General features: G+C 38.8%; 1 protein-coding gene across 1 annotated transcript; it reads right to left on the reverse strand.

Moving 5' to 3' along the window:
• Positions 1–13151: 13151 nt before the first annotated feature.
• LOC106360954 lies at positions 13152–14750 on the reverse strand. The gene is made up of 3 exons (XM_013800639.3): positions 14409–14750; positions 13662–13742; positions 13152–13581 (listed from the first exon to the last, which is right to left on the reverse strand). The coding sequence occupies exons 1-3, from the start codon at positions 14565–14567 to the stop codon at positions 13258–13260; spliced, it is 564 nt and encodes a 187-aa protein (XP_013656093.2). The 5' UTR covers positions 14568–14750; the 3' UTR covers positions 13152–13257.
• Positions 14751–15015: the final 265 nt, after the last annotated feature.

Raw genomic sequence — 15015 nt, forward strand, 5'->3', positions numbered from 1 at the left:
TGAGACCTTTACGGTCTAGTTTATATGTCGTGTTGAGGTTATCAGGCATGTTGCTGCCGATGGCATTTTATATTGGTGTAGAGGGAAAACTACGTGTTGTCATCTCGTAATCTAACTCTGTGTGAACTGCTATATTTCCCCAGTGCATAAACTTGAGGGATTTCTGAAGATGCTCGAATATTAGCCAAGAGACAAATTATGGGATCTCGTACCCGGGTGTTCGATACTATGCCTAGAGATGTTAGAGACCAGTGTGATGGGTTTAGGGAAAGACCTAGGTCTAATCACGGCTTTAGGGGGTGCGATGACTACTTCGGCTTACGTTTCCCGTATCATTTTTGACCTGATTTCATCCCGCTTTAAAGTCCGCGATATGTTCTCGGCTTACGTGACTTGTATGGTAGGAATCGAGCATCTCTTCAAGGACAATTTTTAAGGCTCCCGAAAGTGCTGACCAAAATTTCGGATCTTTTTTATATAGCGCTATTACCCTTGTGTCAGGTGTACGAGAGCTATCTCTACGAGATGGCTAAGTCTGTTTAGGACGTTAAGAGTTTTTGTGATCAGCAACAAACTTATCGGTAGATATTACCGTTTTTGAGTCTTCGCGAAGAATACGTGTTTGAAAAGATGTTAGTATGTATGACTGTTTGGTCTTCCAAGAAGGTGCCTTTATCGAGGAAGGTAATTTAGTCGAAAAATGGATCTTCAGGCGCCTGCGACGTCTCGCAGTGCTGAAGATTGATTTTTCTTTTGTATGCCGCAGTTCGTGCTCGAAATGTTCGCGGGCTTGAAGATGTTTCGCGATATTGCAAGGTTTTAGTCTTAACCCTGCGTTTGAGAAACATTCAGGTTTGTCTACAGATGTTCGCAGCCAAAATTGTTGTTCCTGTTCGGATGCTAATAATTTGATTTGCAATCGAGGAATTAGGACCGAGGGGTCCCGTAAACTTGTCCCTGGGAAGAAGCGTTTTCCTTCGTAGTGCTTTGTGCGGTGTTGGCTTTCCGAGATATATTTCTTATACATTAGAGGATATTTTGTATAGCTCTAGGAGCTCTGTTACGAGTTTTCCTTACATGCCGTATTTTACGGGTAAAACATAGCGGGCTATAAAGTTATCGGTGGAACGCATTGAACTTTGTCGATTGTCGACAAGTTTAGGTTTTCCGTTAACAGTTTGGTTGTTAGGACTGAGTTTTGTTATGACGAATTTATCATATCATTTCCGGCTATGGGTTATACGATAATTATTTTCTTGATAGTCACATGACTTTTTTAGGCAAATCGCAGATAGTCGTGTAGCCGTTAAGTGATGGAGCGATGGTTTCTCAAATACTTTGGCTTGGCGTGAAGGATGTGGTCACTCAGATAGCCAAGTACGTTGTAGGTCATGCATCAGACCGTGGTACTTTCGTGCTAACATTAAGGTCATGTTAGTTTACGATTGTCTTTAAAGGGGATGCCGAATTCTGGTTCGAATTTTTACTGGAAGGCGTAATTGACCGAGGGCCAAAGAGCGCTTCTCGAGATTGATAGGCCAGGTTTTCCGGGGTTATCCGTGTTAATATGGCTGAGAGTCATAGAAAAATATTCTCCGCTCTAGATTTCAGTTATACGACGAATATTTCGTACAATTTGACATGTAGTCTTATGAAAATCGAGTCGTTTTTGTCTGAGGAAGACGAAGCCCAAGCGGTTTGCTACATAACCAGTGTGGAGTCAGCGGCGGGATGACTTCCTTTTCGGATGTGACCGAGGGAAAAGAAAGGCAGAAGCCCGCGAGCCGCAGGGCTAAGAAAATGAGATATATTAGATCTTAATGCGAAGAGACAAAGTTTAGATTGATCATCGAAAATCAGATCTTTTGTGTTTGCTATACAAAACATACTTCTTCATAAAACGTGTTATGTTAACTTTCGAAAGTTTCTTCATAAGACTTGGTCTGATTGTACGATGGATTTTTTGCGTAAGTAGTGGGGACCGGTTTTACGAAGGTTGTAAATCGGTGATATGTATACATATGTCAAAGTAGTGTTATTTCTGCGGGTTTTACGAGAAATGTTTCTGCTGTGATTTCGATCTTAGGTTAAAGTTGCCTAGAGTTACTCATGGAGTGTTACCGAAGATTATTTCATTACGATCTAATCGCAGAACGTTTTTCATAGGTTTTTTTTAGAGGATTCTCATGACACATTCGTTTCTGGAACGAATTGGTCTATCAGAAGTAGATCTAGCCAAAGATCGGGAAGAAAGTGATCCTTTAAATGTGCACGATGCTACATCTATTCTCGAGTTTTCTTCGTCCCAAATGCTTTCGATGCTTTTCCGTGACTCACTTGGTACAACGTAAACTGAAAGAAATTCTTTGGTACTTGAAGATTTCTCGCAGAAATTTGTAACGAAACTGGCTTTATAAAGCCGGAAAGGGCTTCAAGACTTTGGCTAATCATCGAGTTTCAGTTCGATATTGGTAGAGGTTTTCTATACGCAAGATTGCGATAATAAATGTTGTATAGTCTTTGAGATTATGTTCATGATCGTCTGGATATGTTTCTAGCGTTTAGACGAATTTTAGATTGTCGTTTGCCTACTTGGGACGATTTGCTTTGACGAAAGCGTTTTCTTGACGATTTGCAAATTTTTTTGAAATTTGGGAGTATACGAGTATAGGATACGTACCTACTCCCCTTTTTTTACGAAAGAAAACGGTTGAACTGATACTTTGAAGGGTTGTGTACGTTTCTTCTTCCGAGGTTTAGAATGATCGACAATCCTGGTCGATTTAAAGACGACGCTGGGACTGTCATTTGGTTGTTCCAGGTTGACGACTTAAAATATGTCGGTTTTGAGAAAATCACTAGAAACAAATCGGTTTCAAGACGACGTTCATGTCTCTAGTTTTTTCTCTCTTTAGGAAGCGAGCTTGATATGTGTGGCGATCGTTTATCGATTTTTGGAGAGTTTTCGGTTTGCAAGATCTGGCTGAACAATTATGGAACGATATATCGAGACAGGAAAAATCGCCTAAGACTTAGATCGCTATACTATCCACCTAGGTTTTATGTTCCCTAAAGTTCTATGGCAGTCTCGAAGGTATTTTTATTTCTTTGTAATTTCCTACGAAAATTCCAAGTTTGATTTCAAAAATTTCAAGTTGGAAATACCTTAGTTCTCCCGAAGATTCGGGTTAGCCTCTTCTCCGTTTTGCTTGCTCATTTCCCCTTACTCTTTTCGTGTATGTGTGCCCATTTTGAATAGCAAGGATATTGATTCTTCCTGAATTTCTCGGCTTTCCTGGCCGCATTTTGGCTGATGCCAATCTTGCGGTTTTCGTGATCCTTGGATTTACGAAAATGAATAAGCATCTCGTCGAAAACTTTTTAGAGTTTAGGAATAGCCAGGGATGATCAAGATATGCCAAGGATGATCAGGAAGACTCGCTAGGTGATGAGGTTATGGCCACAGATCAAGGCGCGAGAGGAAGGATGGTGAGACCGTGGAGATAGGCGGATGGGCGAATTTTGATTCTCAGATTTCGGTCCGTCTCTTTCCTTTATCTGAAAGTTTTTTTCTTTGATCGTTGTTAGATTTTCGAAGGGTGCCAAATGTTGCCAACTTTAGTTTTACGAAAGTTTTTCCGAAAAATAATATCGAGTTTAATTTTACGAAAGTTATTACGCAAAATGTTATCGATTTTAATTTTACGAAAGGTTTTTCGTAAAATGTTGTCGAGAATAATTTTTACGAGATTTCTTCTGTAAAAAGGTTTTCAAGTTTTGGTTGTACGTGAGCCGTGACGAGGTTACTTATTGCAACCAAACTTAGTCAGAAGTTTTTCTCTTATCCGTGGATTGATCCGTGGAAGTTTCAAGTAGTTTTTTTCGAAGTAAGATTTAGGTAAGAAACATCGACAACTCGCAGACTTTGTTACTATGGAGGTGATACTTGAATTCTTACGAAATCTTAGGCTTCAGAAAACGTTTTAGCGGTCGAAATACGATTTCCCGTTTTGCTTCATTTAGTCTTCGTCAGCGGTTTTAGGTTTCGAGTGATTCTATAGAAATCAACTTCATTTTTCTGAAAGTTATTTGGAAGAAGTACAGCTGTGGGGGGGGGGGGTTTCGTAACCGATTTGTTGCGCTTCCTTTTTCTACGATTAAGCTAGGGTTTTCGGAAAGATATTCGGAAGAAGTACAGCAGCGAGTTATGTACCCGATTTGCTGTGCTTCCCTTTTTCTGCGACTAAGCTAGGGTTTTTCCGCAAGATATTCGGAAGAAATACAGCGGTGAGTTATGTACCCGATTAGCCGTGCTGCCTTTTTCCGCGATTAACCTAGGGTTTTTCTGCGGTTTTGGGGATAGCAAATTTTACTTTCCGAAAAGTTTTCGGATAACGTGTTTTGATAAAATCCCTACACGTTGAGACTTCTTTAGTTCGGTAGTGAGCCAAACTTACGGGGTTCGATAAAATTTATCGTTTCCGTTTATGTTTAGACAGAGAAATCACAAGCTCGTTTCATTGCACTTCTTGTGGCAAAAGGTCGTGGCTAGGTTTTCGATTTTCTCAAGGACTGTGGCGTTTGCGTAAGCGTTGGCCATAGGCGCAGTGGCGGCTGGAGTTGTCTTACCAGCGTTGTTGCGAACTGCGATTTTGTGTTTCCTAATTTCAGACATTGTTTTGATCAAGCATTTTGCGGCTATGAGTTAGAGTAATCCGTACCCCCCCCCCCCCTTTCCTTCTAGCACCAAACTGTGGGAACCAAAATTCACACCGTCGATTTTCATAATCGGAGGAAAGTCAGGAAACCCTAACTTTCCCTGAGGTTCCGGATTCTCTGCGAGAGCCAATGACAAGTGACCAAATAAATGCAGAAAATATGAAAAGATAGCAAAACGAATTTATAGAAAAGGTAGATCCTATTTTGAATCCGCGTAAGAGCGTTTGATCATTACAAGAGATTATAAAAGCTTCGGCCGCAAGGGCTGTCAGCAAATTACCTAGTACTAGCAACCTAAAATCCTAAACCTAGTTGAGTCGCAGCTCGATAACAGAAGACGGAAAGATATGAAAATAGTTTTGATTGATTATGGACTGAACCTTATGAAAGGCTGTCTACGTACCCCTTTCGAGGATAAAGCCGAACGTAGTTCAAGAGTGAACCAAGAGATCGAACTGCTTTTGCGCGTTCGTATGGTAATCGGGAGCCAGTCATAGAAACAGAGCATGTCGAGAATAATGCCTCAAAGTTTCTAAGTGCTTAGTTCTCCTTTTGTGCTTCTCGCCTATGACTCCTTATATACTACCTCCAAGGTCGGTTTGAGCTTTCCTCTTCTACCCTTAAGGCGTCATAACTCAAAAATGGAGATATTCTATTTTTCTCGATCTTCATGATTATCTGCGGAAACTTAACATTTATCTGCTGAAACTTAACATTTATCTGCAGAAATTTGACCTTTATCTTTTCTTGCGGACTAAGTATAAACCGCTTGTCCTTAAAAAATCGTAAGTGGGTTTCTAATCACATTTTAGACCTATTTTGACCGTCTTTCATTTCGAAACGTTTATTACGATATTTATCGATAAAAATAAACTTTCCGCAATTTTATCGTAAAGTTTAAGTGATAACTCATTCGCGGTTCGGTCGCTACGTAGCGACCAACTAAGTGACTTTGTCGATCGCTGCGGGTCGGTCGCTACGTACCAACCGACCGAATGGATTGGTCGGTCACTACGTAGCGATCGACTCGTTGGCGGGTCGGTCACTATGTAGTGACCGACCGAATGGCTTGGTCGGTCACTACGTAGCAACCGACTCGTTCGTTGGTTGGTCACTACGTAGCGACCAACTCGTTCGTGGGTTGGTCACTACGTAGCGACTGACCGAATGGCTTACTCGGTCACTACGTAGCGACCGACTCGTTCGCGGGTCGGTCACTACGTAGCGACCAACCGAGAACCGACCGACTCGTTCGCGGGTCGGTCACTACGTAGCGACCGACCGAATGGCTTGGTCGGTCACTATGTAGCGACCGACTCCTTCGCAGGTCGGTCACTATGTAGCGACCGGCCGAATGGCTTAGTCGGTCACTACGTAGCGACCGACTCGTTCTCGGGTCGGTCGCTGCCGAATGGCTTAGTCGGTCGCTACGTAGCGACCGGCTCGTTCGTGGACCAGTCGCTTCGTGGCGACCTTGTTTGGATCCTTTTATGACGTTTTATGAACGTGTTCTTAGACTATGGATGTTTAGTTTCGATGAATCAACCGAGATTAGTGCAAGATTTCACCGTAAAAAAGTTCATGCTGATTTTCGGGGAGTGTTAGACATTGATTCCGTCGTGACCAATTTTGACCCCAACAATGAATATAATATCACTATCAGCTCTCTTAATTTTCTCAGTCTACAACATCCATGATTTCGTTTTCAATGTCATATCAAATTATGATCACCTTCTAGTGCTATTTGGGTTTTCTCTCAACTTTTGTAGAAGACACTTAGGTTGTCACTTATTAGCCTTTGATGTATGAGCCATATAGTCATCAATTCTTTCACATGAGGGTACACAACTTTGTACTTGTTGAGAATTTTATGCATGATGTCCATCTTGACATTGATCTTATTCGCATAAATATACTAGCTTAGTATGAATGCTGTATAAGAAATTTGAGCAAAAACATATAAATATGTCACAGAACTTGAAAATGCTTCAATGGGGATTAAGTTTCTTTTTGAAGCAAGAGGTTACTTGTGATAAATATTACATAGGACATGGTGATAATTATGAAGCGAATTTCTGAAATGCTACTTGATCTTATTGGAAGAGAAGTTGTCGACCTGCAGTTAAAACATAAGAGTTTGGTTCACACATGCTACCTACTAAGTACTTATTTTGTGTATGGTCGATGATTCACAAATCATATTTCACATAGGGATATAATGTTACAATGAAATGCTACATATATATTTTACGATCATAATTAGATTGAAAAAAACACTACTTATAATTTGAATGTCAGTTCTCTTATCAAATATGAAAATTTTTGTTTAAGATGTGTTGGAAGAATAGTATATGGTTGTTTGAAACAACATATGAGACTCATTTTGAAATATATGCAAAACGAACCACTTAATTCATTATAAGGCATGTTTTCCAAGACACAATTTACATCATTTTGAGGGAAAAAATCCTTTATCAACGTCATATACTCTGCCTCAGTAGTGGATAAAGTTATTGTCAAGTGTAGAGTTGTCTTCCAGCTAACCGCATAACCGTCCAAGGTGAACACAAAACCGGTCATAGATCTTTTGCTGCCCACATCTCCAACATAATCATAATCAGAATAAACTATAATCAAATGCAGATTCTCATCTTTATAGTAAAGGCCAACATCAGGTGTACCCTTTTGGTACCAGAAAATCCGCTTCACAACTTCATAGTGTTCCTTCCTAGGTTGTCTCATTAACCTTCTAACAAGAGTGGCTGCATGCGCCAGATCTAGTTTTGTGCATGACCACTGCATACATCAAACTTCCTACAGAGCTAGCATAAGGAACTCAAGACATATATTATATCTCCTGAACTGAATCGCACACATTGTTAGCTGAAGATTCACATCACACAGATTATTGATAGGTTTACTAGAAGACATCATGAACCTTGTTAACACCTTATTGATGTAGGCTTTCTATTATAAGAATAATTTCTTCTTCTCCCTGTCTCTGAAGATCTCCATCCCTAGAATCTTCTTTGTTTTTCCCAAATCTTTCAACTCAAACTCAGATATAAGAAGGTCCTTACACTTATGGATGTCAAACATCTTCTTTGCAGCTATCAGCATGTCATCCATGTAGAGAACCAAATACGTGAACGTCCCATCCTTCAAATTTCCCACATAGACAAAAAATATTAAATAACTTATAATGTAGTCCAAATTGATCATATAGTTGTCAAACCTCTTGTACTCATGTCTGGCAAAATTCTTAAGTCCATATAGCGACTTATTGAGCTTGGAGACATGGTCTTCTTTCCCGGAAACTCAGAAAACATCTAGCTGAGTCATGTATATCTCCTCTTTTAACTATTCATGTAGAAACATAGTCTTCACATCAAATTGGTCAAGTTCTAAGTGCTACCAACGCTAGCAACATTCTGATGGAAGTATGTCTGACGACTAGTGAGAATATCTCATTGTATTATACCCCCCCCCCCCAATTTCTTAGAAAAATCTCTTGAAACAATTTAAGATTTATAATTAAGTTCTTATGTCAGTGACGCTCCATTTTTAATGTTTGAAGACCCACTTGCAAGTAATAACCTTTCTATTTGATGGTAAAATGACCAGATCCCATGTACGATTCTAAACATGGAAGTTTCATCAATGACAACGTTCATACTTAGAACCACTCAATTTTCTAATGGGGACCAGACCTTTAATCCATTGACACTATCACTCTAGCCCATAAATACTCCTTTCCTTGCTTTGGCTTTAGTTTACCTTTCCTCACATGATCGTGAATGGTACAACCGAACACTCTTAGGATATCATCATTTACCTAACCACACCTCAGAAGGTAGCATGCACTCGCTGCCTGCGTGGGGACCGATATTTATAAATCAGCAATTTGTGTCCACTTATTTAGCCAAAACCGCTTCTCCAGACCAACATTCTAGAGCTTGCACTTCTCTCTCTCTAGAAATATTTGGTTCATCAGTTCCATTACACCCATCTGTTGTAGTGATTCTCTGGCTGTAGATTTTTGGCAATTGTCTCATCCTTACAAAACTGATTGAAATCTGATAAGCAGAATTCCATACCAAAATCAGAACGGAGCAGATCTTGCTTCGACAGATGTTGCATTCCACGCTCACCCATATGTTCAAGCCTCATATGTCATATCTCTCTCAAAGATCTTTGGTGATGCAACATTTGATGAACCTAAAATTATTGTAACCTTCAGCAAATACAAAGTACTCTTCATGAAACCCTATAGAATCTCATCAGAACCCCTACAAACATTTGGAACTCCATCGCCACCCGAATCTTTGAATCATCTACTGTCTAGAAGACTCAAATATAGAATTTTTTTTGTTTAGTGGAACATGCCTGACCTCGTGAAATGTGCATAATCTACCATCATGTGTCTTGGGCTTAATTGAGTTGATCATAACAATCTTGCAAACAAAATCATTTGCCTTCTTAATCTTGATGAAAGGTAAAAAAACTCATGCATAAAAAACCCACACATCATATGAGTGTTGGTGTCTATGCACAACAAGAGCAATATTGTCGTTATAATTGGTTTAAGCCTTGGCTACCAAATCAGACCCATACTGCTACTCATTTTTCTCGGGATAATCTGACTTTCAATGTCCCTTTTATTTGCAATAATTGAAATTATTTCTTGGCTTAGGGAACCCTTTGGGATCAACTTTCTGTCTTTCGACCTTCCTTTTGTTCTCATGGACCTTCACACCAATGACAAACAATCCTAAATCATGAGTGCATGTCCCTTAGCTGGATGTCTTATGTCTTACACCAATGACAAACAATCATTTTGTGTACCGCTTTCCATCTGCTACATTCTGCAGTTGGTAAAATCTAAGATGGTTCTAGAGAATGGTTAGATAAAAATAGAATCGAAAAACTTATCATCATCCCTTTCTTGACTCAATAAAACCTTAAAACTTAAAATAAAATCTCAAAATTAAACACAATATCAGTAAATACTGATAGACCATGGATTTGACTCACTTTCACCCATGGTTTATAGGTGTTTTTACTACTAATTATTATATTATAGAGTATTTATTATATTTATAAGATCATGAGTGATTTGGAGATAAGTGATGATTTTGGAGAATTTTGGAGATATTTGGAGCAAGCACCAGAGATGACCATCGAGTCCTACCATCGTCCAATACTAAGGGAGAAATATCGATCGATGTTCACATCAGAACATCGATCAACAGTGAAGCGCGCAGAAAGCCCGTTTGGTCACCGCCGACTTGAAGCCCAAGTCTTCACCAATTTACAAGATTACCCCTGGCGAGTTTTAACCTAATTATATAAGTTTTGCCACCATGTTCGAGGCAAAGTGTGCTTTCTTGTGTTTCTTGTTTTACTATTATCAGCAAAAGGTTTTTAGGATTTTGATAGATTGGAGAGAAGATCCAAAGTTATGTGGCGGTCAAAAACGGATACGACGGAGTTAATGTCCAAATATCCGTAAAAATCAGCGTAAACTTTTTTTTTACGAAAGTTATTCTTCGTAGAAAGAATCTTTACGAAGAGGCTTGCGGTAAAATCTTATTCTAAATCTCAATCGAACCACTAAGTCCCGATTGTCCAAAGGCAACGGACACACATCCAAGTCGGCCACTGACAAAGCTCAAGTATGGCAATCGGACCACGCACAAGCCAAGCTCGGTCGCTGCGTAGCGACCTAGCACACACACGGCTCAGTCGCTACGTAGCGACCGAGCTCTCGCCAAGCTCGGTCAATACAACGACTTTCAGATATGTGTCATTGTGCCTAATAATCTAGCTCAACGGAATTATATTAAGGTATGTACATACTCTCGCAGTTGTCAATCCTAAGATCAATATTCTACTTAGTTACTCTAGAACACATGCAATAAGATCTAACTCTGTGAAGGATTTCAAATAATCATCTTAGCAGTTATAAATCAATAATTTATCATAACCATATTAAACCCTAAGTCTAACAAGTATTCTACTCAAATATAATCAAGCAAGACAGAGAGATAAACATGATGAATTGCATAATTATATTAGAGATAGAAAAATCGGAGTTCAAGTACAATACTCTGAAGACGTTCTTGGACCTTCAATCCTAACATTAAAATGCATCTAAGAAAAATAAAATCTAATATATCTCTCTCTTGCCTAAACACTGGCATAAACATACAATTTAGGTCAAAACTCGATAGGGGCATTCTTCTAATTTTGTGAAAACTTTTTGGGTCCAATTTTTGATCTTGATACGGTAAGGATTTCTTACGTGAGTGTTGATCGATATCAAGGGTGAGTGTCGACCAACACTTCCTCTGAACATCGACACTGTTTCTTCTTCATTTTCTCAGCCACAGGTTTTGCTCCATTTAGCTCCATAAACTCCACAATGCTCCAGAACGTATCTAAAACTGTACAGACTCTGAAATACCAAACATAACATAAAAACTCTAAATAGGACATATACTATGGCATAAAAAGTGGTAAAATCTATAGTATATCACATACGCACAGCGAAAAGGTGTTGCTTCAGAAGTAGCTTGTTTGTTACAGATTTTGTCATATACAAACTCTCTAGCTTATGCGACAAACTAGCAGTGGTTTTCTCATCCAAAACTGCGATGATGATCTTGTATGTGAACGCCTTCTCTTGCAGAGCCTCAAAATCAGCAGTATCCGATTTCTTCCATGGGGGTCCCCCATATGTCATGTTGTTTCAGCAACACTTTCATCTTAATTTGCCAAAGACTAAAGCTATTTCTCTTATCAAACTTGTCTATTTACACATTTATTCCAAACATTTTCTCACCAGGTCATAAATCCGAAGCTCTAATACTAGTTTGTTGTTACAGAGTCGGATGGAATAGATGAGGAAACAGCTGGATATATAAAACTATGTAACAATGACACAAAAGTTTAACGTGTGGTTCACTAATTTAGCTACGTACACAGGAAAAGAGAGATCTTATTATTAGAGATGATATTGAGCTTATAGAGTGAAAAGTTAGGACTACTTCAGATACAAAATATATAGTAGTATCCCTTATCCTAAAACTCTAAACTATACGGAAACAACTGGATAAAACAATGTAACAATGACACAAAAGTTTAACGGGTGGTTCACTATTTAGCTACTTCCATATGAAAAGACAGATCTTATTATTAGAGACGATATTGAGCTTACAAATTGCAAAGTTAGGATTACTTCGGATACAAAATATATAGTAGTATCACTCATCCTAAAACTCTAAACTATACAGACTCATGACTATAAGTCCACGATCAGATGTAATATCCATAACAACTTGATACAACCAAATTGGTATAATGTATTTGATGTAGCCACCATCGACTAGATGCAACATCTATATTCAGGGCCATCGACTAGATGCAACACCGAAATGTGACATTAGGCATATTTTTCAATTACTACGAAGAAAAGCAAGGACATGTTTAGACAAACTAGACTAAACACATGGACAACTTATAAAAAAGGCATGTTGTATTTCTTGGTGAAAACAATAACATAGATTGATCCTTTTAACCCCAATCAACTATTTTGCAATCTAATGCAGGTAAAGACTAAGACAAATATGACTGCGTTAGTGAATACTACATGGTTCTGCAACCATTTGTTGCAATACCCTGAGTGTTGTTGGGTTATCACTCCACCACTCCATTCATAGCAGACTAAATCAATGAAATCAACATAGGTGTTGATTGGCAATGACTATAGGTGATTTGGACAATTTTTTTTAAAACATTTTTATAAAGTAATCATGTTTTAGTTTTAAGAAATAAAGATTCAGCAAAAAAAAAGTTAGAAAATAAAATATGTTAACTATTAAAATTAATATTTTACATCTTTTATTAAGTGCTTTGAAATTAATCCACAGTTAAAAAAAATTAAAACCAAAGCAAAAAATTAATAGCCGATTTTCAGCAAAAGAAAAACTGAGCACCAACCAAACAACCCGTGACTTTGTGAGCACATTTGTTTTAGATTATCTTCAGAAAAGGGCAACCGACCTCTCTTCAATTCGATCTAACTAAGGTTAAGTTTTTGCCCGCCTCTCGCTTTGCCTGTGGAAGTGTGACGTAACAGAGAATGCAATTATACAAACGACATATCACGAATCATGCCTTATTTGTGATTTATACATAGAATCAGTAGACAAAAGAAACCATTTGCTATAGCAAAATCTGCAGTTATCATTTACACATTTTCAATTATTTACCTACTTGACCATAATTCGACTGCACTAAGAGTTATGATGAGAACGATTTGCTAGATGATCTTCGAGTAGTTTGAAACATGAACAGTAAAGAGTTGAACGAGTGATAAAAGTCACAGACACAATGATTTACATGTGACCATCAGAAAACCCTTACCAAAATACCAGAAACCCATCAGATAAGAACCAACTGATACATTTGTGAAGAATCAAACCAGTTTTGTATAGAGAAAACATCATCAAACGAGAGTGTATTACATCATAGTTATTAGTCTGCATGCATATCCATAGAAGAATCAAAAGAACCTGGAGAATTAGATCCCCTGTTCAGTTCACTGCTTCTGGTTCCGCCAGATATGTAGCCTCCCTGGTAGTTCTGAAGGCTACGGCGTATGGGACTTGAAAGGGCGTTTGAGAAAACCGAGTTCTTCGCCTGGTTTTCGCATTGCTCCGACCGAACCACAGGAACAGCTGTAGGGCAAGACGTGCCTGAAGAGGCCATGAGCCCGGAATTCGTGACATTCATTGCTGGTTGTGTTGGCGGCGCTCTTGGGGAAATTGGGGGTTCCTCTGTGCAGCACTCTAGCTCGTTCTGCAATTGCGGAAACAAGAAACTCAATCAAGAACAGAAAAATCAGATCTGGCCAAGTTTCAAGAGTGACATATACGAACCTGAATGTAATTGATTATATCCATAGATGTCACTCTTGACCCTCCTTCTTGTTGTCTCCATATCCATTGGTACAATTTTTCCTGAAACATGGAAGATGAGCAGAACGTTAACTTAGATAAAGAATTCATAAAACTAGCTAGAGTCCGTAATCTGATCTCATGCAGTATGTCATTATCATCCAAGAATAACCTTCACATCACAACATCATGTAAATTTCAGTCAACCAAGGAACAACAGCAACAGACAGACGATACAATGTTAATTTGATATCATTACCGATAAAAGAACCACGGAAACAAGAACAGAAAGATGCTTTCACTTCTTTGGCTTTGGAGATGCAATGACACAGAAACACTTTTCATGAAAAAGAAATCTTTATGTACGGACACAAGTCCCCCCCACACCTAAACTATCTTGAGGAAAATTAACACACATGGTTGTACATGAAACACCAAAAGCTTAATGCAACATAAACAATACTAGATAAGATTAGACGAAAGAGAGGAAATTAACAACTTTTGGTTAAAATTCTCAACTACAATTACAATCAATAATTTAACATGAGAAACACCAAAAGAACAATGCAACTAATACACTCATAACAGAAATTAATAGATTAGGCAGAACTTATCTAAAAATCAAAACTTGAATCCATAAACTAGAAAAAAAAAACAAAAAAAAAACTAAGCTTTCAAATCGAATAGATAAGAAAGAATAAAAAAAAAAAAAAGGGGTTAAAAACATACGAGACCATGGCGTTCACCGGCTTGGAAAGATAGTTTCTGGTGGTTCATGGACTGAGTGTAAAGCTGAGATAACGAGTTCGCGGCTGTTCGAAACGAGGCGTAAACAGTCCGATCTACCTCATCGAGGCTCGTCGCTGTAGCTTTTCTCTTCTTCCCCATCCCTTTAAGATTCTTCTACAATCGGAATCGGATCTTCTTCCCCTAGATTAGACGGCCACGATTTCTCCGTCGGCGATGAACGGATGGTCGTTGGTCTCACGACCTGTCTCGATCGGCGATTTTGATAAATTATAAAGACAGCAGATTGGACAAAGAGGGGGCAGTTCTCTCACTTTATACGAAACCGCAGGACTAGGCATGGGGTGTTCGATGCTGTTCGGTTCGGGCTGGTTGGGTACGGTCCAATTCGGCCTAATCCGGTTTTTCCGTTTTCAGAAATTCAGCTTTCCCGGTTTTCATTTGGTTCAGATTGCAAAACTGGGAAGCTAACTTATATCCACAAAAAAAAAAAAAATCATCTCGAGTTGAGTTTCAGCTTATCTTTTATATAAAATTATAAAAATTGTCTAAGGCCTTGATTGGTAGAGCGTTAGCTTAGCAGTAGCAG

Source organism: Brassica napus, chromosome A9 (assembly GCF_020379485.1).
Source record: "Brassica napus cultivar Da-Ae chromosome A9, Da-Ae, whole genome shotgun sequence".
Taxonomy (NCBI): domain Eukaryota; kingdom Viridiplantae; phylum Streptophyta; class Magnoliopsida; order Brassicales; family Brassicaceae; genus Brassica; species Brassica napus.

Coding starts and splice junctions, on each gene's coding strand:
- LOC106360954 (XM_013800639.3), bottom strand. CDS start 14,567: ATGGGGAAGAAGAGAAAAGCTACAGCGACGAGCCTCGATGAGGTAGAT. Junction 13,743..14,408: donor CCGGTGAACGCCATGGTCTC/GTATGTTTTTAA, acceptor TCCATGTTTCAG/GAAAAATTGTACCAATGGAT. Junction 13,582..13,661: donor ATATAATCAATTACATTCAG/GTTCGTATATGT, acceptor CCGCAATTGCAG/AACGAGCTAGAGTGCTGCAC.